The 24919-nt window shown below is 63.0% G+C and overlaps 1 protein-coding gene across 2 annotated transcripts in view; it reads left to right on the top strand.

The window, feature by feature from the left end:
• Positions 1 to 156: 156 nt before the first annotated feature.
• Positions 157 to 24919, top strand: part of AP3D1 (adaptor related protein complex 3 subunit delta 1) — a 36753-nt gene continuing 11990 nt past the window's right edge. The window contains exons 1-15 of one of the 2 annotated variants that reach the window (XM_082750811.1): positions 157 to 487; positions 11700 to 11795; positions 12347 to 12427; positions 13416 to 13496; positions 15904 to 16011; positions 17503 to 17632; positions 18423 to 18562; positions 18716 to 18789; positions 20044 to 20093; positions 21401 to 21450; positions 21864 to 21912; positions 22353 to 22498; positions 22574 to 22722; positions 22793 to 23023; positions 23789 to 24020. In XM_082750811.1, the coding sequence (XP_082606937.1) occupies positions 392 to 487; positions 11700 to 11795; positions 12347 to 12427; positions 13416 to 13496; positions 15904 to 16011; positions 17503 to 17632; positions 18423 to 18562; positions 18716 to 18789; positions 20044 to 20093; positions 21401 to 21450; positions 21864 to 21912; positions 22353 to 22498; positions 22574 to 22722; positions 22793 to 23023; positions 23789 to 24020 (1713 nt within the window). In that variant the 5' untranslated portion in view covers positions 157 to 391. The remainder of the gene's footprint in view (positions 488 to 11699; positions 11796 to 12346; positions 12428 to 13415; positions 13497 to 15903; positions 16012 to 17502; positions 17633 to 18422; positions 18563 to 18715; positions 18790 to 20043; positions 20094 to 21400; positions 21451 to 21863; positions 21913 to 22352; positions 22499 to 22573; positions 22723 to 22792; positions 23024 to 23788; positions 24021 to 24919) is intronic. The other variant, XM_082750810.1, reaches the window with a different exon arrangement.

Genomic DNA, 24919 nt, shown 5'->3' with positions numbered 1-24919 from the left:
GAGGGCGTTGTCCGCGTTTCCATTGGGCGGCCGGCGTCGCCTGGGAGACGTGGAGACCCGGAGGTGGCGGGGCAGGGCTTTCCTGGGAGGCGGGGCTTCCGGGGGCGGGGGCCGGACGAGCGCCCGTCGTCAGCTGACCCGCCGCCATCTTGTCCGCCATTTGCCAGCGGCGCGGCGCCCAGCCGGAGGGGTACGGCAGTGCGAGCGCGGGCTGCGGAGCGGGTCGCAGCCGCCGCCGCGCCGCGGACAGCAGCCGACCTGGCCAGGGAGCCCGTCCCGCCGCGGCAGCCGGCAGCGCAGCGCTCCGCGGGCGGCAGGCGCGGCCCCGGGGCCCCCGCACGGTGCCCGGCCGCGGGCCTCCCGGGGCTCGAGCCCGGCGGCGTCCGCCGCGATGGCCCTCAAGATGGTCAAGGGCAGCATCGACCGCATGTTCGACAAGAACCTGCAGGACCTCGTGCGCGGCATCCGCAACCACAAAGAGGACGAGGTGAGCCCGGCGCGCCGCGCGGGGCCGGTCTGGCTGGGCCTGAGCCCGGCCCCGGTGCCGACCCGGACCCCGGCCCCGGCCCCGGCCCCGGTGCCGACCCCCGACGCCGACCCCGGACGCCGACCCCGACCCCGGCCCCGGTGCCGACCCCCGACGCCGACCCCGGACGCCGACCCCGACCCCGGCCCCGGTGCCGATCCCGACCCCGGCCTCCAGCTCGTCCCCGAGCCCCCGCGCCCGACTCGAGCCCTGCCTGCTTGCGACCCGGGCCGCCCCACGCCCGCTTTCCCTCCGAGCCTCAGTTTACCCCCGGGGGCCGCAGACGGCCCGTGGCGGGACCCGAGCCGCCGTTGCCAGCCCTCCCCCGCCTCCCGCGCGTGTCGGATCACGAGGGGCCGCCGCCGGGTGGCCCCCGTGGCCTCAGTTTCCCCGCTGGGCTTCGGACGCCCGCCCCCCTCCGCCCGCGGGTGTCCGCGGGGCCTCGGCAGGCCCAGCCCCTCCCCGGGGCTCCGACTCCTGGTGGGGGCTTGCTCTCGGCGGGCCGCCCCGCTAGCGCGTCCGGGCCGTCTGCGGCCCGTCCGAGTCGGGCCTGGCCTCCTGGGCCCGTGTCCCCGGGAAGGTGGGGCCGCCGCTCCTGGGGAGGGGGGACAGCGGGAGCCCCGAGTCCAGACGCGGAAGCCGCTGCGGGGTCCGGCCGGGGAAGCCGCCTTCGACTGGAAGCCGTGAAGGAGGGCGAGAGGCAGGTGGCCCCGGAGTGGGACGCGGGCACCGCTCCCCTCCCTCCGCCCCGCCCCTGTGACCTAGATTTGGGAGGAGTGGGGACACTTGGGGGCCCTCAGGCCGCTGGCTTCCTGGAGCCCGCGCTCACGCCAGGGGTCAGGAGCGGGCGGCGGGCTCTCCTGGGGGAGGGGCGGCGGCCCGAGGCGCGGGTCCCCGCCGCAGGTCCCCGCCGCAGGCCTCGCAATGGCGCCTCTTCCCGGCGGAGTCGGCGGGGCGTTTGCTGGAGCGTCGGTCCGCGCCGGCCGCCGGGCCTCAGTTCCTGCCGGGCCGCAGCACGTTGTCGCGATGGGCGTGACCCCTCCCTTCCGCACCCCCCGGCAGTCGTGGGGTTATTTTCTGCCATTTCCACCCGCTTTCCTTCCGCGGCTGCCCCCGGCGTTTGCCTGGAGTGACCTGCGCGGGCCACGTTGGTTACGTTGTGTATCTCAGCCCGGACGGGGGTCTTTGCCTTGCGCTGGACCTTCCGTCGCAGCTGTGGGACAGCCCACACCCGCAGGTGCCCTGTGCGCTGGCTGACCTGTTCTCAGTGCGTTAGTGGCTGGGCGGGAGCAGCCTGTCTGGGGTTCGGGGAAGGACCGGGGCCCACCAGGAAGGGCGGCTCGCGTCTGGGGGATGCCCACTGTCCTCGGGCCTTCCCCCGGCGGTCCTTGGTTCCTGGAGAGTCGCAGGCAGCTCTGCACCCTCGGGGCCCTTTCAGCAGGTGCGTGGGTGGGGGAGGAGGCTGCTGTCACATCACCGAGGCCAGGGCTCCGTGTGGGTCCTGCCCTTGGCCTGTGGGCGGTTCTCCGAGGACGCGGCGTCTTGGGGCCATGGTCCCCTGACCAGGGATGGTGGTGATCGGGGGCTGGTGTTGGAGGCCCCCCTCCGGCCTCCATGGAGGCCCTTCCCTCTGCGCAGCGGCCCGGCGAGGACCCGCGTTTCTGCAGCACGTAGTTGCCTCGGAGGGTAACCTCGGGGCAGATTTTAGCTAAAGCTTCGTGCAGCGTCCTGCAGTGGGGCCCAGCAGGGCCTGGGAGCCGCACGGAAACGCAGCACGATTCTTGGTAGTGCAGCCGCGTTGTGTGGTGCCGGAGACCGCATCCAGGCTGAGGGGCCTGTTTGACCTGGTGAGATTGGGGGAGCCTCCCCTCTCCAGCGGGGGTGACAGCCACTTCCCCCTCACTGCGGGCTCCTGTGGATGCGGTGGGTGACGTGCTGTGGCTTCTGTGAGCGGCAGACCACCCCACGGGGCTGCTTGGCTGTTCCAAACTCGACCCGCAACCCCTTAGTGGGTGGTGAGCGGTTCAGTGGGGTGTGTTAAAAAACAAAAACCCAACTAGAAAATTCCAGGCCCTCTGCACGGAGAGTAACTTGGTTATGGAAACTTTTTCCAGCCCAGGACAGCTGGGGCGTGCGTGCGTACTGGGTCACTCTGGAAACACGTTTCGTAGATGAGTCCAAGGAGTTTGAAACTCTGGTCCGGTTCGTGCATCTCTGGGTGCTTGAGTTGAGGTATCCTGGAGACGGAGCGCAGTGTTGGCAGGGAGGGGACCCACATACTAAACTTCGGATATGATTGGGGTCGTTGGGGAAAAGAGCCAAAGACTTTTAAGTTTATTCCTTTTTTTTTTTTTTTAAAGATTTTATTTATTTATTTGACAGAGATCACAGGTAGGCAGAGAGAGGGGGGAAGCAGGCTCCCCGCTGAGCAGAGAGCCCGATGCGGGGCTCGATCCCAGGACCCTGAGAGCATGACCCAAGCCGAAGGCACACACTTAACAACTGATCCCCCTAAGTTTATTCTTCTGGTAACTCTTCATATTTGAGAGAAAGCTGTTTTTTTGGTCTTTTTAAGTTGTAGAGTCCTACCCATACTTTAAAAAAATGGGCTCAGGGTTTTGTGTTTTGTAATTACCGTTTTACTTATTTGAGAGGGAGAAAGTGTGAGCGGGAGAAGGGGGAGGGAGGAGCCGACGCCCGCTCAGCAGGGAGCCCGACGCGGGGCTCCATCCCAGCCTCCAGGATCTGAGCCCGAGGCCGACTCTTAACTGACTGAGCCCCCCAGGCGCCCCTTCTCAGTGTTCATTAACCATACAGGGAAGAACCCCCCCCCCGCCCCCCGAGATCAGGTAGGAGTGTGTGCTCTGAGTGTTTTTCTTTGCATAGAAATTGTGGGCAGTTCTTACTGTCTGTTATGACTGTTCTGCGTCCTGGGGCTCCCGGCCGGCTCAGTCCGCGGGGCCTGCGACTTTGGATCTCGGGGTCATGAGTTTGGGCCCCACGGTGGGCATCGGGTTTACTAGAAGAGACTCCGTTCTGCTTCCTGCTGGTCAGTGTAGTGGCGCTGACTGCTCTCCGGGACGCAGCACGGGAACACCTCCCTCGGGGCGGGTAGCGTGCGTCGCCGGTGTGTCCCGGCGCCCCCTTCCCCGGTGTGGGCGTGCCGTCCTTCCCTTGGGTGGGCACGGGCCCTGCGTGGCTCTGCTAGTGTCCGAAGAGCACCGGCTTGGTTTTGCTGGGGTATAAACACTTGGGCCCGCCGGGGTGGTGGTTCAGAACTTCATTCAGTCGGTGTGCAGTGGTAGCTGGGAGTGAGGTGTGGCTGGGCTCAGACTGAACTGCCCGGAGCTGCGGAGACTCCGTAGTTCGCCATCTCAGAGACGCCAGTGCTAGGGCTGAACCCAGGAAGCTGGTGCTGGGGCCTGTCGGGCGCGCAGGACCGGTGTCTGCTCTGGGGACAGTCACTGCAGAGTAGGTTATGTCTGGCCTGGGTCAGGTACTCGGGGCTTTGTGGCTGTTGGTGAGAAGTTCTTTTATTTTAACAACTTTTGAAAATCAGACACCAGATTTGAACTGAGCTTTTTTTTTTCCTTTACTGACGTGGGTCATGATCCGAAATCAGGGTCTCCCCCTTGGCATTGCTGGCCTTCAGGACTGGGTCATTTGGGGGTGGGGTCCGTCCCACGCACTGTGGGAACAGAGCAGCAGTGGGGAGCCCGACGCGGGGCTCAGTGGCCCCGCCCCGTCGATGCCAGGAGCGCGCCATGTGGCAGTCACAGACATCCCCAGACATTGCCCAGTAGAATCGCTGACCCACACTGATAAGAAAAATCTCCCCAAATTCTCTCATGCTCTTCCCTTTATCCATGTCCCCTGTGTCCCCTGCCTTGTCACCATGTTGTTAGACGTGTGATATTGTGATGTAAGAAATACATCTTTTGGTCCTTGTCCCTCGCTCTGGGCACAGAGCTGTTAAAGCCCGTCATTTCCAGTAACAGAGTTGGGAAGCTTTTGTCATTTCCGAAGCAACTACGGTACAGGAGCAGCCTTGTTTATGTGTTTGCTCTCTGCCCCCAGTTCCTAACCCTGAGCTTTTAGATCTGTTGGCATTTCCTGGGGCACAGAAGTGTCCTTTGTTCCAGTGAGATGACCTGGTGGGCTGCTGGGTGGGAGCAGATCACCAGAGAGACCACCGTTAGAAGCTTGGAGCTGTCGGCCCCACCCCCAGCTTCCGGCAGGGGAGCGGGCTAGGGACTGAATGAATGATCTGTCACGCACATCTCTGAGCCGCGGTTGGAGAGTCTTGGTTGGCGAAAGCATCGTGTCCTGGGCGGATGGCGTGGCGCAGAGCGACTCTGCCAGGACAGGGGCGCCTGCGGTGGGGGCCGTTCTGGACACCTCCTGTGTGCGTCTTCATCTGGCTGTTGATCGTCTTGTCGGCCGTGGCCTTTCTTCCGTGCTCAGCTGCTCGTGGTGGACAAGAGCTTTCCTGAGGTCCGCGAGCCGCCTTGGCAAATTAATCGAACCTGAGAGCAGGGGGTCACGTGAACTCCCATTCACAGCGGGTCGGTCAGAGCACAGGTGACAGCCAACCTGGGCTGGGGCCAGAGGTGGGGACAGTGGGGGGGGGCAAGCACAGAGCTTGCCGGGGTCCCTCCCAGGCGTGGGGGCCGAGGAAAACTGGTCCCAGGGGCACTTGCCGGGTGTTTGCTAGATGGGCTTCTTTCCTAATCTTACTCGTTGTGAAGGTGTAGTGCACAGATGTTATGTAGTTTATTTTATTTTTTTTTAAAGATTTTGTTTATCTGCCAGAGAGAGGGTGCACACACATGCGCACAAGCAGGGGAGCGGCAGAGGGGGAAGCAGGCTCCCCGCTGAGCAGGGAGCGCTGACTCGGGGCTCGATCCCAGGACCCCATGGTCATGACCTGAGCCCAAGGCAGAGGCTTTAACCCACTGAGCCACCCAGACGTCCCTGTTACGTGTCGTTTAATTAAGATAATTAGCTGAAGTTCTCTGAGTGTAATTTCTTCGCTTTGCTTATACCTTTTTCCCTGAAATTTGTGTCCCTGAACGGTCTGACGGACTGTAGCCCAGCCTAGCTCTCCCGGCCCGGCTCCTGACGTTCGTCTCCGTCGGGGGCCCCGCCGCTTGTGGGCGCTGTGGCTGACAGCGCCCAGCGCTCTGCCTTCTGGACATCTGGGGGGCTTCGGGTCTGGGGCCTTTCATGAGCGACCCTCCAGGGTGGGATTGCCGCCCGGCGGCCCGAGCGCGGTTCCCCGCACAGGTCCCAGCGGCGGGGCGAGCGGCCAGGAGCGCGTCGGGAACCCGCAGAACAGGCGGCCCTTTTCACTTCCCCGACCGGGGGCGCGCTGGGTGGGCTTTCTGCAGCGTGTCGCCGTTTGTGTTCCTTGTGCCGTTGCCTAAGGCCTTTGGTGGCTTCTTCTGTCTGGCTGCCAGTTTGGAGGGGCTCTTTGAAGGGCCTGCTGGAGATGGAAGGCGTGCTCGGTGGCCGGGCCGTGGGGGGGCGGCCGAGAGGACCCAGGCTGGCGGTGGGAGGAGCGCGGAAGGGGCCCTGGGTATGCTTGAGGCCAGCGCTTGGCCTCAGTTCTGTGGGAGCCGTCCTGGGCACTCACCTGATGCCAGGAGCACCCCCAGTCATGGCCACCCCTGATATCCCCTGCGGGTCCCGGTCACCCCCCCCCCCAACACACCCCTTTGCTCTAGGAGATGTGCTGGTTGGGGTAGGGGGGGCTGGTTAGGAAGTCCGAGGCTTGGCTGTGGGCTTCTGCCCCCACCCCTGTCCATGCACCCCTCCCCTGCTTTGCCCTGGGGAGTGGAGGGCGGAGACCTGGCAGCCCCTCCCCACCTCACGTCCCTCCCCAGTCTCGGCTTCCCCAGGGCTATTTACATGGGCCAAATTGGGCCATGTATTGCGCCTCTGTCCTTGTTAGGCAGCATCGAGGCTCACGGGTGGGTCCTGGTACCCTTGTCCCCTCCGGTGGTACCCTCGTGTGTGGTTTCCTCTCCTGCCTCTGCTTGGGGTCCACAGGACAGGTGTTCTCTCAGCAGAAGGACTTGGACCTTTTGCCTAACTGGACAGCTCCGTCAGCCGTGCGGGGTCTCCGGCAGCCGGGCCCTGGGTGGGGGGTGGTTGGCGGCTGCTGCAGAGGGGGGGCTGCTGCCCTAGGACCCAGACCGGCAGGAGCCCGTGAGTGTCTGTGCAGAGTTGGAAGCAGCAGGTCTGTCCAGGTCACGCGGACTAAGGTGGGGGTTCTGGATGATGGGGGGGGGTATTTTACACAGTGTTATTGGGGTGTGGTTTACATACCTAGTGTTCATCCGCTTTAGCTTGAAGTTCAGCAAAAGGTTTTAAAAATTTTGTTTACGAGGGACGCCTCGGTAGCTCAGTCATCCTGTCTGCCTTCAGCTCATGTCATGATCCAGGGGTCCTGGGATCGAGCCCCATGTGGGATCCCTGCTCAGCAGGGAGCCTGCTGCTCCCTCTCCCACTCCCCCTGCTTGTGCTCCCTCTTGTCATCCATCTCTCTCTCTCTCAGATAGGTAAATTTTTTTTAAAAGATACTTATTTGACAGAGATCACAGGTAGGCAGAGAGGCAGGCAGAGAGAGAGGAAGGGAAGCAGGCTCCCCACTAAGCAGAGAGCCCGATTCTGGGCTTGATCCCAGGACCCTGGGACCATGACCTGAGCCGAAGGCAGAGGCTTTACCCACTGAGCCCCCCAGGCACCCCTGATTGTTAGATTTAAATGAAGTGCTTCAGGGAACTCTACAAAGTAGCCAGGGTGAAGATGGCTGTTTTATGTTAGACCTGAGGAGTTCCCATGTAAGGGAAGTTCGTGGCCTTTGTTCTGGGTTACATTCTCTAAAGACGATGTGGAAAGGGCACGCATTTCAGGCCGCCGTTCGCTCTGTGCGGAAGCGTGAATTTGCACAGAACAGACTGAGGGTTTTGAACAATCGAGTCATGCTTTTACCTCTCCTTCCTCCCTTCCGTCCTCTCTTTCTCTCTTCTTTAAGATTTTACTTACCAGAGAGCAAGAGCAGGAGCAGGGGTGGCAGGCAGAGGGAGAAGCCGGGGAAGCCGATGCCGGACTTGATCCCAGAACCCTGGGATCACGACCTGAGGGGAAGGCAGACGCTGAGCGACTCAGCGCCCAGGGGTCCCCCTTTCTCTTTCTCTTCCTCCTCCTCCCTCTCCTTCTCTTTCTTCTCTCTCCGTGTCGGGGCTCCTGGGCAGCTCATCTGTTACGTGTCCAACGCTTGAGCTCAGGTCTTGATCGCATCAGGGTTACGGGTTCAGGCCCCGCACTGGACTCCACGTTGGGCGCGGAGTCTTTCGGACGGAAGGCCCGACAAATAATCGTCAGCGCCGCGGGCTCATTTATACCTCAGGCTCCGCAGTCTTTCTAGTTCACGTTTTGATCATAACTGTTGGGATGTCGGTCCAGTGCGCATGCCCTGACCGGTTTTGTTTTCTGGTTGTAGACGGGACGGAACAGATTCTCGCCTCTCTCGTGGGCAGTGTCGCAGGGAGGAGGGAGGAGCGTGAGGCCGCTGTGGCGCGCTCCTCCCTTTACCTGGCCGCACTCCGAGGAAGGGCGTGTTTGAGTCCTCAGTGAGCGGCAGACGGGCTCTGCTCTGTCCGGAGACTCCGCTTCTGTCTGCAGGAGCCGCGCTCGCTTGTCCAGCGACAAAGTAACGTTCCGGCGGGGCCGCCCTGCTGTGGGGCGCCGCTCCCCCCGGTGAGGGCTTCGAGGTTCGGACACGGACGTACCGGGCTCCCTGGGCCTGGCTCTGTTCCCCGGTGGTGGTGTCTTGGGGTCAGCAGTTTCCCCACCGTCAAGAGGCCTCCGTGGTCTCTGACAACAGCTCGGAGCCCTTTCTCCCCACGTAGCACGTGCTTTCCCTCTGGCTCCTTTGAGGACTTTGTCCGGGGCCCCAGCTGGCCGCGCCGGAAGAGCGCGGGACTGTCGTTCGGGGGCTGTGAATCCGGCCCCACCCTGGGGGTAGAGATTATGTCAGTAAATGAACTTTACAAAAAAGATGTTCTCCTCCTTTCCCATTTTTGCCAGTTTGACTTGTCTGGTGATGGTTTTCACTTTCTGTTCCTGGGTGCTGAGCTCCCTGAACCTGTGAATTAGGGCTTGCACCAAATTTGGGGAAGTTCTAGCCATTTGTTTTTCAGATATATTCTCTGTCCCGCCGCTTCCTTTCTGGGACTCCAGTTACGCATGCTACACCTTGTGGGCTTGTCCCACAGACCCCGAGGTTCTGCTCCTCTTCGCCGGAACGTTACTGTCCTGATGGGGGCGTCCGGTCCGCGTCAGGCTTGCTGGCGGGCGGCCACCCGTGTGCTGCGCCTTTGATGACTCCTGTTCCAGAAACCGTTCGATTCTAGACTTTCCATCTGCTCATCTTACATCCGTCGCCTTTCTCTGCCGAGGAGGCCCCTTTCTGCCTCGTCCCAGGCATATTTTTCTCTGGTCCGTAAGAGCATCGTTATGGTTCTGAACTTGAGATCTCGGGGTGTTAGGTCCATCCTTGGGGACGGCTCAGGGCCAGTGCGCCTTCGCTGGCTGGTTTTCCTGGCATCCGGGTAGTGTTTCCTGCTCGTTATTTTGAAGAACTTCGGGTCATATTCTGAATGTGGTGATCCGTCGTTTGCAGAGGCTCTAGATTCTGTTCTGCTCCCTGAGAAGTACCGTTCGGGGCAGCGGTTCCTTGGGCCGAGACTGCAGCTCGGTCTTTCGTCGCGGGCGGGGGGCGGGGGAAGTGCACCAGCAGCTTCGGCTGTGTGTGGTGCGTGCCTCGTCCTGGGGTCAGTGGGACTGTGGCTGAGTGTGTGTGCAGAGTGTGGGCACCCCCACCCCCTCCTCTGGGATGTCCTTCCTCACTCGGCGGCTGCTGTGTGTGCCCTAGTTTCTGCTTTCTGGCTCTTGAAGCTGCCCGATGCGGGGCTTGATCCCAGGACCCTGAGATCACGACTTGAGCCGAAGGTAGAGGCTTAACCCACTGGGCCACCCAGGCGCCCTGGGTTTGGTGGACAAACCTGGACTCTGTTTGCCCTTTCAGGAGCTGCTGGGCTCCTCCACGGCACCCTCCCGTCTTCCAGCCCTGTGGTCTGGGGCGAGGGCCGGTTTCTCCAACGCCTGTGATCGTCTTTCTGTTCTCTCCCTCTTGAGTCGTTCACAGTGATGCAGGCCGCGGAGGCCGCGGAGGCCGCGGAGGCCGGGGAGGGCGACTGCAGCTCCCGAGTGGGATTCAGTAACCCAAAGCCTGTTGGAAGGATACAGTGACGCTTGTCCCATGGCTCCGAGTCCCGGTCATAAAAGATTCATGGAGCATCTGTGGCTGAGAGAGGGCTCGAGTAGCTCCTTTCCCCAGGAGCCTGCATTTCGGTCCGGGACGGGCTGTGGGCTGAGGGGCCGAGAGCAGGGGCCCCATGGTGAGGTCCGGGCCCAGGCCACTCGGCGCAGGGGTCTGCCGTCTGTGTGGGCCACGCGGGTCCCGCTGGGGTGGCGCACCGCGGAATCTTGCCCCCTGGTGGACGGCCGGGGACATTTCTGGCTGCTGTTGCTCTGGTCAGGTGACAGGAAGTGCCCGGCATGTGCAGGGCTGGGGCACCTGCTGGACAGGTTCCTTGTGGCCACTCGCCTCGAAGTCTCTCTCTGGGGCTGTGTGTCTCCGCAGCAGGGGAGGTGGGAGCCTCGGGGCCCGCTGCTCCCAGAAGGCGCGTCCGTGGCGCTGGTCCTCGTGTCAGCCGGCCTCGGCTCAGACCCGTGTGAGTGGTAGATGCGCGGAATCCGCGACGACGCGCGGGGGAATCTGAAAGCGCGTTCCCACAGACGCTGCAGCTCGACTCCCGGCAGTGGGGAAGCGGGGAGCACGCAGGTCCCGTCCAGCGGCGACCGGATAAGCGCCAGGTGGCCTGTGTGCGTGCGGTGGGCACGGGACCCCTCCGTGCGGCGCGCGGGAGCCCCGATGCGGTGCTGCCGAGACCCCCGCGCCGGCTTCCCGGAGGGGCTGCGGGCTCGGCGTTGAGCAGCCGGCAGGACCTGGGGCTCGCCTCCCAGCAAGTGCAAGTCTGACGTGCCAGTCGCTGAAAGGCGAAACCAGAGAATCAGGAAGATTTCCGTGTCCTGACTTTGTGCTGGAATTGCTCTTTTAAACTCGTAAAACTTTTCTGTGGAGGAGGCGTCGGTAGGGCTGCGCGGCCGGTGCGAGGAGAGTGCGGCGCTGGGTTTGGGCGCCTGGTCTCGGGTGGCGGTCTCGGGGTTAGAAGTGCGAGCCCTGTTCAGCGTAGAGATTGCTTAAAAATAGAATCTTTTAAAAAGGGGGGGGGAGCCCGTGAACTATACAAATAAGTGGGGAAAATGGAATAAGCAGACTTTGAGACCCCCGCTCTCATCAGCCGCCTTTCTCCGGGAGAACTGGGAGGGGTCCGGGGCATCTGACCGCACTGAGATGGCTTTTCTGTGAAGACGTCTTCATTTGAGAGAGAGAGCGCGAGAGAGCGTGTGCGTGAGCCAGGGCTGCGGGGGCTCAGGCAGATCCCGCTGAGCGCCCAGCCCAGCATGGGGCTCGACCTCGGGACCTAAGCCGAAGTCAAGAATCGGACACTCGACCAACTGCGCCACAAAGGCGCCCCTGAAATCACCTCGTTAAACAACAGCTATGTTAGCTGTTCGCGTGCCCTACCTCCCCCGTTCCAAGCTCCGTTCAGTGGTTCCTAGTAAGTGTGTCCACAGCCACGCACCACTCTCTGTTCGAGAACATTCTGTGACCCCAGGCAGCAAGCCCAGCCCCCGGCCCCCACTCGCCTGCTTCCTGCAGCTCGGGGCCTGCCCTGGGTGTTTCGCGTAAAGGAATGACACGGTTTGGCCTCTTGTGTTCGGCTTCTTGCTGCGGTGATTATTCTGTGTTTATCTGAGAGAGCGCATGTGACGGGGAGCGGCGGGCAGAGGGAGAGGGAGAAGCAGGCTCCCCGCCGAGCAGGGAGCTGGATGTGGGACCGGATCCCGGGACCCTGACACCATGACCCGAGCCCAAGGCAGATGCTTCACCCACAGAGCCGCCCGGCGCCCCTGCGGTCATTATTCCTGACTGGTTTAGTCAGGCCCTTGCAATTTTTCATTTTTTTTCTCCTTTTAGGCAAAGTATATCTCTCAGTGCATCGATGAAATCAAGCAGGAGCTGAAGCAGGACAACATCGCAGTGAAAGCAAACGCAGTCTGCAAGCTGACCTACGTAGGTACCGGGGCCTGTTGACTCAGGCAACGTCGCTTCCCGGGGCTGCCCCCCCCACCAGCCCCGCTGAGGTCAGGCGGCGTAGCTGTCCCTCCGGCCCTCCTCGGCCTGCCCATTTATCCGCTCCCTGCCCACCGCCGCCCACCTGTCAAACAGGCATCGGCGCCCCTGGCTCCAGGCGCGGGCCTTGGCACACAGGGCTGATTTCTCCCAGTCGAGGGAGGGTGTGCTGTGAGGACCCTGAGGCCTGGGGTGTGGTGGACCCCACCTGGCCTGGGAAAGGCTGGCAGGGGGCATCCTGGCGCCCTGTAGCTTCCAGGAGGAGCCTATGTGCTCTCATCGACCTGGAGACTTAACCAGTATGCGTGGAGGCTGGCGCTTGAGCCGCAGACACTTGCCCTCCACCTTTGTGAACCTGACCGTGTAGTTCTAGATGTGAGGGCTAGCGCCAGGGCGTGGGTTCCGGGAGGCCTGCCCCTGGGCGTGGGCACGGTGTTGGGGTTCCAGCCTTGGCGTGTGCATAGAGATGACGGTGCCGGTCTTTCCAACAGTTACAGATGTTGGGATATGACATCAGCTGGGCTGCCTTCAACATCATAGAAGTGATGAGCGCCTCCAAGTTCACGTTCAAGGTGAGGCGGGGTGGAGGGTGTGCCCTGGCGGGAGGCCCCGCTCTGCAGAAAGGGAGCATGCACCCCAGCCTTGGCCCCGCACGCGCCGCCGCCTCAGCGATTGTCGTGTTCTTTCTTAACTCTTACCTGTGTGGTGTTTGTCTTCCAGCTTTAAAGGACGTCTGCAAAATGGGCTCGTAGGGTTGGTTACATATTTGAGCATCTTACTGGGAGGCTGCCCCAGGCCCCCAGCCCAGGGCCTCACAGTGGTTTCTGAGCACTTCCCCCAGCCTCACAGAGGCCCTGCCTGCTAGGGACCCGGGTCGCATCCCCCTCGTGTGCTGTCGTGACGTCAGCACCGCTCCCGTCCTAGTAGAGCTTCTGCGAAGTGCGTGTCCGCAGCCGTGGCCTGCCGGTGCGCATCGCGTGGTTCTCCCGGGGCCGGGCAGGCTCTGGCGGGCATGTAGGCCAGCCGGGCGGATAGACTGTTTCCAGGCCCATGGGCCCCGGTGCCCACTGTGGGACCCCGCCCAGGACCTCGGCGGGCTCCCTCCATTGGGACACCGTCGTCCTACCAGCGGGCCCCTCTCGGGGAAGCGGCAGAGGCGGTGCTCTGCCTGGGCAGCGAGGCATTGCGCCCACGCACCAGTGTGACGGTGGTGTCTGTGCCAGCCTGGTGGGGAGAGCTGTGCAGAGAAACGCTCGCGCTCGGCTGGCTTCTGTGTCCCATCGCAGAGGTCGCTCCGGGCTGCCGGGTAGGCGGTCAGAACGTTCGCCAGCGGAGGGCCGGACGGTGCGGCCGATCTCATGAGAACTGGTGTGGCAGAGGCTGCATCCTCCGGACTCTGGGGCCGGTTCCTCCCCTCCTCCTCCTCGGGTGACTTCCTGGCACCTCTTAGCCATGGCCCTGCGGCCAGCCGCGGGCTGTCCCTGCCTGGCCCGGGGACTTCCTCCCCCAGGGGTGTGTGGCCCTTGTCTTGTGTCTGATGCCCTCGTGTCTGACTCGCAGCGGATCGGCTACCTTGCTGCTTCCCAGTGCTTCCACGAGGGGACTGACGTCATCATGCTGACGACCAATCAGATCCGCAAGGTAGGCGGCCCTCCTGCACCCTGGCTGTTCCCAGCCCCCGCCTAGCGCCCTCCTGGCCCCCGCCCCACCCTGCTCTCCACGCTGGCCTCTCCAGTGCTCTGAGCGAGCGGCACGTAGAAAGCACCAAGGTCGCCCGGCTTTTGCTCTTGTGACCCCATGGTCACAGGTGGCTTCGAGACATAGCCACTCTGTGGTCAGAAGACACCCCGGGTGGTGTGGCAGGTCTGTGTCTGTTCGTGGGCTGTAGGCGAGGCCGCAGTGCTGCCAGACCTCCCTCTTCCCTCGCTGGGGCCTCCGGCCCTCAGAAAGCCGGCTCCCGGCCGCAGGCTCCCCGCGCCCTCTCGGAGCAGCGGGGGCAGCTGCTGCGGCGCACACACCCTTCCCCACTGGGGCCTTTCTGCCCCCTTGGGTTGGTTTTTGCGGTGGTTTTTTTTGTTGTTGGTTTGTTTTTGGTGCCCAGGGAGAGCACGTGGGTTTGGGAAGGGGGTGGGGAGGAGCAGAGGGAGAGGGACAGGCAGACTCCGCGACGAGTGCAGGGCCCGACTTGGGGCTCGGTTTCCTCACCCTGAGATCATGACCTGAGCCAAAACCAAGAGTCAGATGCTTAACTGACTGTGCCCCCAAGCTCCCTGCCCGCAGGGACTCCTGAGTGACGTCGCATGTGGGTCGTCGTCACGTGTGATTTGTGTGTCTGGAGATGGTCTTGAAGATCCCCGAGTAACACATTTCTTCCTCAGCCTGAGGGCTTTGAGCATCTTTTGTGGAGTAGTGGTGGCGCAGAATCAGAATCAGAGGCTCGGTGACGATTGGATGTACAGGCCAGACCCCCTGAGCGTGGCTGCCCCCGGAGCGGGTCCTGGGGACCGGGGCTGGGCTCCTGGGCGGACCCGGCAGCACTCACCGCATCCCTGGCCCGGTTCGTCCCGGCACAGGGCAGGCTGCAAGGCCGAGCACCGAGCCTGTGGTTCCGAGGAGGCCGCCGAAGGCCAGGTTGGGCGGCAGTGCTGCGCATCGTGGGTGCTGCGGGGCTGTGAGGGGCCAGCTCCGCTGGGGGCAGCCCGTGGGGCTGTGTCACGGGGCGGGGGGGCAGCAAGGAGGAGGGTGGAAGGCTCTGGCCAAGCTGGGCTTTCTTGCCGGCCTTTTGGGCACAGGCACGCCCCCTGCCTACCCCTTCGTAGCGACCTCCATGTAGACCTAGCGATCCCCGCTTTGCACGGAAACGTGCCATAGGCAGGTCACCTAGATGCTCTGCTGGAGAGACCACCTGAGCCCAAGATGTCCCTGTAAAGGAGCAGGGGACACGGCTGCTGTGTTAGAGGACATTCTCCTCCATTCTCGTCCCCAGTGTTTGTGGTCTGCGTGTGAGTCGTTTTAAATTAACCCATGACCTCTGGAACAACTTACGTAGACCGCCCTGTCCCCCACCCCCATTCGCTTCTAGTGGGGCTCTCCCTGCTCGACGGTGACCTGAGTGTCCTCCACAAATCTCTGTTTCTGAAAAACCCCACGGTGGCTCTTTGCTGGGCCTTTGCAAGTCCTGCTGAACCAGGAGTGACCGTGTAGGGCCTGAGTTCTGTACATGGGTCCGACGCAGCTCTGTCTTGTCGGCTCAGGCCAGGACGGGCTCTAGCAGTCCGTGTTGTCAGGTTATTAGCACAGTCTAGAAGGCGACCTCTCAAAATGCATCTGGCATGTTCACCAGGTCTGTGTGAAGTTTGCGGGGCTCCTTAGGAAAGTCTCCCCAGGGCGCCTGGGGGGCTCAGTCAATGAAATGTCTGCCTTCGGCTCAGGTCATGATCCCAGCTTCTCCCTCTGCCACTCCCCCTGCTTGTGCACTTGTGTGCTCTTTCTGTCAAATAAATAAGACCTTAAAAATAAAAAAAAGAGGAAAGGAAAGTCTCTGCAGAGGAAATATGTGATTCAAGTGTTGTTTTGCTGGCATCAAGGTGAGGCTGTTGGTGCGGTCCAGGCCGTGGCAGCCGCACGGAGTGAACCAGGGCTCTGGGGTGGGCATGTGCCGCTCTCGTGGCTGGTTCTCCTGCTCACCTGAGAGAAGAGAGTCGGCCCAGAGCCGGCCTGCCTTTGGGAGGGGCCCAGAGGAGCCATCTTGGCTGTCCTAGAGAATCCCCGGGAGCGACAGAGGTTCCCGGCTTCCGCACGGGCCCCTCAAGCCCGCGGCCCCCTCGAGTGCTGGGACACTGGGCTGGGCCGGGACTGAGGGCCGTTCTCCCTGGAACTGGCTGGTGCTTGTCGCTCCTCATACAGGCCCAACCCAGACCCCACGCCGAGAGCTGGTGACGCACTGTGGGCTCCTGCCTCCTGACGCTCGTCCCCCTGACGCTCGTCCCTCCTGACACTCGTCCCTCCTGACGCCCGTCCCTCCTGACGCCCGTCTCTCCCTTTGCAGGACCTGAGTAGCCCCAGCCAGTACGACACTGGCGTTGCGCTGACCGGCCTGTCCTGTTTTGTTACCCCAGATCTTGCCAGAGACTTGGCCAATGACATCATGACACTGGTGAGTCTGTGAGTGGCCCAGGCCTCTCGGCCTTTGCTCTGTGACACGATTTGGTCCGTCCAGGGGCCTGAAAACCTGAGGTTAAACTTCACACCAAGAACATTCGGGCGCACAGAAACAGGCCGCGTTCCCCAGATGAGATGAGAAGCCGAGTGGCTGTGCCTCCCTCCCACCAGCAACCCCACGTGGAACCCAGCCTCGGGCCACGGACCTCCTTTCAAAGAGCCCCACTTGGGGCCAGAGGGGGTGGCGCCCGGGCCCAGCACCCCTGCCGCCCAGCACGTGCCCCGGCAGCCCCCAGCTCGCTGGTTCCCGGCAGGCAGTGCGCCAGCCGAGCGTGGTCCTTCCCGCTCCGGTCCTGACGCCGTGCGTCTCTCTGTGGCCGTGGAGTGACTTCTTGTGCTTCCGTCCACTTGAAGGGCAAAAGCCCAGCCGCCGCTGACCTCCAAGGTGTCCAGAACACTTTTCCAGAATGCGGGTGTCCTTACAAGTCCTGGTTCTCCGAGGCAGCCGTCATCACCCCCGTCTCCAGCTGGCTGGGAGGCTGGTTCCCGCCAGTTTCTTCTGGGCCGAGCAGACGGGCGGCTGCTTTTCTCTCCGGAGAGTTCTGTCCGTATCGGTCGGCCTGTTTATCCTGCCGACGGATAGGTCCAGGCTTGTGGTTTCAGACCGCACGCGCTCGCAGCTTCTAGATCAGAGGCTGGTTCGCCACAGCCCTGCCTCGTGCAGCTGACCACCCGCTGTAAGTTGCTTTGCCCACACCTGGCCCCACTCTTTGGTTCACGTGGCGACCCTGGTGGCTTTCAAGCTGCCCCCGCAGCATCCCGGATATTGCCCTTCTGGCCCAGGATCGCCAGTGTGGTGCTGGTGAAAGCGGCTGCGAGCGTGGGAGGATGCTCGTGAGTTGGGGGCTCAGGGCGCTCTCGGGGTGTGGCTCCCCGGAGCCCGCACGGGTGGTGAGTGTGCCCACCTGAGGGCCAGTGGCCTCTCTGGCCAGAGCAGAGTTCCGAAAGGACAAGAGCTGCAGGACCTGGCACGAGAGAGAGCGTGAGTTCCAGAAGGACGAGCCTCGAGCGCTGGACACCCCTCGGCGTCCTGCCCTGGGCACGGGCCTTGGCTGCTCGGGGAGTCGGAGGCGCCAGCGTTCACTGGCGAGGGCTTGTCTTCCAGCTCAAGCTCCCTCCCTCTCTGTCATTCATTGGGTTCCAGTGAGTCTGAGAAGGGTCTCGGCCTCGGAGGGCAGGCCTAGTGTCATGGACATCGGGAAGCTGGTTTCAGTTCCACTCACGAACCCCGTCCTGTATTTGGGACGGTGGCGCAGATTCGAAGGCCAGAAACCAGACGGGCTGGAGAGAGGGTCTCCCCCCGGATGGCGGAGGGGAGACTCGGGGAGGCAGAGGAGAGTGAGCAGGGCAGGTGCGGGGAGTGAGCCGGCAGACGAGGGCAGCGGGCGCAGTGTGGAGGGAGGCCGACCGGCCCTCTGCCCTGCAGATGTCGCACACCAAGCCGTACATCCGGAAGAAGGCTGTGCTGATCATGTACAAGGTGTTCCTGAAGTACCCCGAGTCGCTGCGCCCCGCGTTCCCCCGTCTGAAGGAGAAGCTGGAGGACCCTGACCCTGGTTGGTTGATTTACGACGGGACAGTGTGGGGACGGCGGGTGTTGCCAGGAAGGCGTTGAGGGGTGCTGGGTGCTGGGAACCCGTCCTCGTCCCCCCACAGACTGCATTCCTTACTGTGCGGCACCGTGAGATGCCGGGCTGGCCTTTCCCTTCCCCGCTCCGGCCCTGGGATCCGCCACGTCTCCAAAGGAGCTGGTCCCATTGGCTGGGGTGCGACACGGACACCGAGCTTCAGGCGTCGGGCGCCCCCTCTTCCACCCACTCAGTAGACAGCCGCCATCCGCGCACGGGGGACGTGCCCGGCCGGCTGGCCGTCTGTCCATACGCTAGTGTTCACGACTATTCTGACGCCTGGAGTCTGGTCCCACGCCGCAGGACTCGTGCCAGTTTTCCTCCTGTTCTCTGTCCGTCCTTCCCTCATCGGGGACTCCCAGGGCCGAGCACCCATTACACAGCTTCTCTGAGCGTGAGGCAAGGTTCAGCTTGTCTCGGGGGAAGCTGCCTCCGATCAGGGCAAGGGCCAGGGAGTAGAAAGTTTGATAGGGGAAGCAGGAACCGAGGCGGCAGGTGTGGCGGGTGTCCTGCACTGGAGTCTGGTCCTTTGGGGGCCGGCCCCCCCCTTCCGGTGACGCTTGGCTCCAGGAAGCTCGGTCCCCTCGGTGGCTGTTGCTTAAACCACTTCCCCAGGTGGTGTCAGTGGCCGGCCTGCTGAGGAGAGTCCTGCTGGGTAAGGGTTCACCCCCACATTGGTGGCACTTGTACTGACAACGGGCCCCACTTCATTCCAAAGGGGTGCAGTCAGCGGCCGTCAACGTCATCTGCGAGCTGGCCCGGCGCAACCCCAAGAACTACCTGTCCCTTGCCCCGCTCTTCTTCAAGCTGATGACCTCCTCTACCAACAACTGGGTCCTCATCAAAATTATCAAACTGGCAAGTATCCCTCCCGAACTCCCCTTTTCTCACAGAGTGAGAAGGCCCTGGCATGTCCTGGGAGCGCCGCGGGCATGTGGACATGTGGATGGGGTCGGAGTCTGTGCGGTCTACCCCTGCCCCGAATGACCCGCCGGCCTCTCTCTTCCCTAGTTTGGTGCTCTGACCCCCTTGGAGCCAAGGTTGGGCAAGAAGCTGATCGAGCCTCTCACCAACCTGATCCATAGGTGAGCCCCAGGCCCCTGGATGACCCCACTCTCTGGCCCGTGCAGGCCTGCCCTCCCACTGGGCATAGGGCCCTGGAGAGAGTCTCGGGGTGGAAAAGCAAATACATGCCCTGTGATTTTGCCCACAAGAGTGAACTGTGCCGCTGGGGCACTGGCTGGCCTTCCTGGGCCCCTGGGGGCTGGTGCGTCCTTTCCCTGTGAATTTGTTTGGGAAACAGCAACGGTAAACGTGGAGGAAAGGGAGCCCCTGGTTATTCAGCAGCCCGCGAGGAGACCTCGGCTGTCTGCTGGAATTGCTCTGGACAGCTGTGTCCCTGGCCGGTTCTGGAATGTTGCCGGAGCCCCGACACCACTCAGGGCCTGTGCGCGAGTTGTGGGGCTAAGGGGCAGGTGGCATAGGAGATCCTGCTTCCCAGGTCCCCTGGAGAGACAGCCACGGGCAGCGTGGAGGAACTGGGGCCTCGAGGCCACATCAGACCTGGAGCCGTGTGCTCTGCAGGCGGCCCTGGCCTCCGTCTCCAGGCTCAGGAGCACATCAGACGGGAAGATAATTGGGCAGAGCAGGTGCTTGGGCTGCGGACCTCTTCAGTTTTAGACACCCGCCGTCCCTGAGTGTGTGGTCCGGCGCCACGGTTTCCAGACCAGAGGGGATTTCCAGAGGGGATTAACAGGAGGCCGTCAGTCTGGCCATCGCGGCTGTAGACAGGCTGACGACCTGTGCTCTGGACGCATGGCAGCCGCACTCTTGGCTTTTGGGGACTTGGGATCCCGAGTGTCAAGCATGAAAAGATCAGAATGGATTAGACCTACCCGGTGCCCGCCCGTGGTGGTGGCTCTAGGCCGTGCCTGCCACATCCCCAGACACCCCTGGTGGCGCCGCAGCCATGGCCTTCTGTGCTCTGCTCGCCTGTGTGCGGGCACACCTCACTGTCCCCTGCGCCCCCCCACGGTGGATCCGGGTGGTGAGGCCCCGGCTGGGAGAGGCGTTGAGGGGGATCAGTTCTCCTTCGCGGGCATCCCACAGTGGACAGGTTCCAGGAACGCGCTCAGTGGCCGGAAGTGTCAGAGGCCCCACGAGCAGTTAGGGAGACCTGCGTCCCTCGGGGAATGCCACTGACCTGGGTGACAGCAGTGTGTGGGGCAGCCAGCTCCTGCCGTAGGCCTGCTTCGGACTCCGGGACCAGGGAGCAGACAGGCGCTTTCCCTGTGTCTCTCGGGCGGCCTGGTCCTCACGCCTCTGCTCTTCTCCCGCAGCACGTCTGCTATGTCCCTTCTCTACGAGTGCGTGAACACGGTCATCGCAGGTGAGGCTCGGCCGCCGCGGCGCGTGGAAAGCCCTCCCCACTCCCTCCCTGGGCGCCAAGGTGGACCCCATGGTGCAGGGAGTAGCCCAGGCTCCTTGGCCACGTGTTGCTGCCAGCCCCTCTGGAGCCTCTTGAGAGGCGGGGACAGCTTGCGGCACATTTGCCAGCAACACTTTCTCCCTTTAGGGAAAGGTGGAGTTTTTTGTGTGTGTTTGTTTGTTTCAGGTTTTTATTTGTTTATTTAACAGATTATAAATAGGCAGAGGGGCAGGCAGAGAGAGGGAGGAAGGAGGCTCCCTGCTGAGCAGAGAGCCCGATGCGGGGCTCGATCCCAGGACCCTGAGATCATGACCTGAGCTGAAGGCAGAGGCTCAACCCACTGAGCCGCCCAGGCGCCCCTTCCATGAGGAGTTCAGAGCAAGTCTCAGGCGTGGTGCTGTCCCCTGTGCAGTGCTAAACACAGGGACCTGCTGCCAAAAGGGTTCGTGATGCAGGACCGGAAAGCACTCCTGGTCTGACTCTCCTTTGAGCTCTGTCTGTTTCAGTCCGTCTCAGCCAGGGCCACACAGAGCGCTGGCTGATGTGTTTCCGCACGTTCAGCAACCTGAGCCCCTTCCCACGTTGTTCATTGGAGCGAGAGTCGCGGGCCACGGGTTACCTCCTCACGGCCTGCCTGTGTGCCCGAAGCTGCTGGGAAGCCAGCTTCCGGTCCTTCCTCAAGGCCCTGTGGGCAGCCTGAAATCCAGCCGTTCCCAGGAAGCTGGTCCAGGGTTCACACTCTGATTAGAGCCGTGTGGGCCCTGAGCCTCCATGACACTGGCAGAGAGGGAGGGTGCCGTTCAGGACCAGCTAGTGCCCAGAGGCAGCAAATGCGGGACTGGAGAGCCAAGTCTGTGTCTATAGTGGTCGGTGGGGGAAACGGGGTGTGGCAGGGTCAGAGCTGTCCTTGGTGTCGGGCACGGGGCTTGGGGGCATAGGTTGACGGAGCATGCCTGGCATGTGGTAGGGTCGGTGGGTCTCAGGTGGTTAGTTCTCAGAGTCAGGCAGGTGGGGTTGGCCCGGGCTCTGTGGACCTGCCCTGGATGGGGGTGCCCGCCGTGAGGATGTGGTCTGTGCTCCTGGCCATAGAGACCAGCAGCCAGATGCTGTCTCATGAGCCAGCCTTTCCAGGAGAGCAGCAGACCCATGGCTCCCGGCGTGCTGCTGTCGGTGTGTGGGGTCCCAGTGCTTGCGGTGGATGCGTGTCAGTGGGCCTCTGCATGTGGGTGGGGCCTGGCGAGTTCCTGAAGCGAGGGTTTCTGTTCCAGTGCTCATCTCGCTGTCCTCTGGCATGCCCAACCACAGCGCCAGCATCCAGGTATGTCCCCGGGTGCGGACGGAGCGGTGTGCGGCCGTCGGGGGCCGCCTGGGGAGGGGGCGAGGGGTGGGGAGGTGCCGGCTGGCCGGCCGTGCAGCCAGTCGTCACTCACTGGGTCCCGGCCTGCCTGTATCTGTGCAGTTGTTGATAGCTGGCGGAGGGGTGGGGGGTCGGGACACAACTGTTAGTGCCCCCAGAAGGCGCTGGCGTGTTGGTGTGTGCGTCAGTGGGCGCTCCCCAGACGTGACCCTGTGGGTGCCTGCAGGCAGGGGCCTGCCCCGAGTGGGGCCCGGTGTCCTCCGTCCCTCCCTGTCCCCGGGCCTCTGGGCTGGATCGGGCTGTGTGGCACGCCTGGGGTCGCCGACTTCACTGTGGTCTCAGGAGGCATGACCGTGTTGCCTTCTCCTTTGCAGCTTTGCGTTCAGAAATTGAGGATCCTGATAGAAGACTCCGACCAGAACCGTGAGTTCCTCCTCACCCCATGCGCCCTGCAGTCTGCGCCCGAAACCGCTGCAGCGCCCGGGTTCTCGGCCTCGTGAGAAACCAGATGTTCGCGCTCCGCTGTGCAGCCGTGCGTGCAGCCTTGTCTGGAGCACCGAAGGGCCAGCAGGGGCTTTCCTCAGCTCTGCGGGGCCGGGGCTTCATGTTGGACGTGTCCCGTGGCCTGCAGGCCTCCATCGCAGCTCAGGGGGGTTGTGTGTATGGGTCGCACGTGTGAGGTCACGGGGGCTTCTCTCCCAGCACCCAGCGTGCTGCTTAGGACCTCTGGGGGCCCGCGTGCCTGCTCCTGACCGTATCTAGGTGGTCGGGCTCGGGCTGCAGACCCGGCCTCGCTCTTTCTGTGCAGGCCCCGGAGCCCGTGAGGGCGCGTCCAGGTTAACTGCCTCTCGCCATCTCCGCAGTGAAGTACCTGGGGCTGCTGGCCATGTCCAAGATCCTGAGAACACACCCCAAGTCCGTGCAGGCTCACAAGGACCTCGTCCTGCAGTGTCTGGACGACAAGGACGAGTCCATCCGTCTGCGGGCTCTCGACCTCCTCTATGGAATGGTGTGTGCCCCGCCCCTCCCCGTCCTGCCCACACCTGCCCGCCCCACTCTCACCTGCTCTCCCCCCCCCCCCCAGGTGTCCAAGAAGAACCTGGTGGAGATCGTCAAGAAGCTGATGAGCCACGTGGACAAGGCTGAGGGCACGACGTACCGGGACGAGCTGCTGACGAAGATCATCGACATCTGCAGCCAGTGCAACTACCAGCACATCACCAACTTCCAGTGGTTCGTGCCCCACAGCCCGGAGGGGCGGGTGCCCGCGCGAGGGGCGCGCCTCAAGGGCTCCCTCCTGCAGGTACATCAGCGTCCTGGTGGAGCTGACCCGGCTGGAGGGCACGCGCCACGGCCACCTCATCGCGGCACAGATGCTGGACGTGGCTATCCGCGTAAAGGCCATCCGCAAGTTCGCCGTGTCGCAGATGTCCGCGCTGCTCGACCGCGCGCACCTGGTGGCCAGCAGCACCCAGCGCAACGGCATCTGCGAGGTGCTGTACGCTGCCGCCTGGATCTGCGGCGAGTTCTCCGAGTGAGTGCGGCCCGGAGGGGGCGGGGGGCCGGCACGCCCGTGTCCCTGTGTCCCCGGGCCTCCGGCAGCTGCCCCAGTCTCCTTCCCGGGGTTTTCCTCTGCCAAAAGAGTTCCTTTCCATGTGCACATGCCACCCTGAGAGCAAGCGAGAAGCCGGGCCGCGTGCGGTCACCGACCCTCCGCCCCCAGATGGTGCTGTCGCTGTGGTTTATTTATTTATTTTTTTTTTTAAGATTTTATTTAGGGGCACCTGGGTGGCTCAGTGGGTTAAAGCCTCTGTCCTTGGCTCAGGTCATGATCTGAGGGTCCTGGGATCGAGCTCGGCATCGGGCTCTGCTTGGCGGGGAGCCTGCTTCCTCCTCTCTCTCTGCCTGTCTCTCTGCCTGCTTGTGATCGCTCTCTCTGTCACATAAATAAATAAAGAGCAATCACAAGCAGGCAGAGACAGGCAGAGGGGGGGGGGGGGAAGCAGGCTCTCCACTCAGCATGGATGCTGAGGCAGATGTGGGGCTCGATCCCAGGACCCCGAGACCACGACCTGAGCTGAAGGCAGCGGCCTAATCCACTGAGTCACCCAGGCACCCCCTTGCTGTGCTTTTTGCTTGTCTTCCGCTTGTTTTTCTCTGCGGCCCGTCTGTGACCGTCTATTCATTCTTAAGAGTCCTTTCTCTCTTCCCGCGGTGGGGGAGCGCGCACGTGGGAGCCCTGTCGTGGGGCGACATCTGCACCGGACCAGCGTGCTCATCAGGCCCTCCCTGTCCACAGGCACCTGCAGGAGCCCCAGCAGACCCTCGAGGCCATGCTGCGGCCCAAGGTCACCACCCTGCCCGGCCACATCCAGGCTGTGTACGTGCAGAATGTGGTGAAGCTGTACGCAGCCATCCTGCAGCAGAAGGAGCAGGCCGCGGAGCCGGAGGCAGCCCAGGACGTCACCCAGCTCATGGTGGAGCGGCTGCCACAGTTCGTGCAGAGCGCGGACCTGGAGGTCCAGGAGCGGGTCAGTGTCACTCGGGGGCTCCCAGGTCTGGAAGAGCCTCTGTCCTGGGCAGTGGGCAGCTTTGCCTTTCTCCGAGGGCAACTTGGAAAACTCCGGTTTTCCAGGGCTCCACCCTAGCGGGGCACGTGGGCACGTCCGGGCCCCCGTGGTAGGGGAGGCTCTGGATGCTGGCCCGCAGGTGGGGCGGGGTGGAGGGACGAGACAGCAAACGAGCGGGGGCCCGTCACCAGCCTTCCAGGGAAGCATCCAGTGGACAGCGGGTTTCTGGGCAGGTGAGGACCGGGGTTCTTTCGTGGGGAGAGCTGGTTGGCACATGCAGCGTGACAGCGGGCCAGGCGGGCGTTTGAGCTGGCGCTGTGGGCCCCGCGGCCAGGCCACTGCTGGTGCTCCGGGGGCAGCACAGGCTCTCCGTCTGCTAACTGCGTGTGGGTGTCGGTGGTCACTCGGTGGGCCCCGTTGCTCCACAGTTGAGGGCAGCTACACGCCATCAGCTCAGCTGGTGGTCATGGTCCCCACCGAGCGTCACACTGGGAGCCACACTCGGACAGAGTCCTGAGTCAGAGCCCGCAGAGGACGGCAGCACGGAGGTGCCTGTGTGCCTCCCGGAGGCGGGTGCTTGGCTCATTGGGGGCACCCCGACCTGTCCGAGTGGTTCTCGCAGATGACCTTGCTCCCTCTGCTTGTGACTCCATGTCTTAGCCGTGGGCTGGTTTCTTCCTTGCCCGATGTTCCTGCCGGGGAGCCCCTGGCTTCTGGGAGCCTCCGGATGTTCTCCGTGCAGTTCGGGCAGAGCGCGTCACGCTCGCCCGCCTTGGGATGGGCCTCCACGTGGTGTGAACAGTGAGCTGTGGAGCCTGGTGGCCTTCAGAGCCAGGCCTCTGTGACCCCCTTGTGACTTC

Source organism: Mustela nivalis (genome assembly GCF_964662115.1).
Source record: "Mustela nivalis genome assembly, contig: HAP1_SCAFFOLD_1890, whole genome shotgun sequence".
Lineage (NCBI taxonomy): Eukaryota > Metazoa > Chordata > Mammalia > Carnivora > Mustelidae > Mustela > Mustela nivalis.
This window is presented reverse-complemented; position numbering and strand designations above follow the sequence as displayed.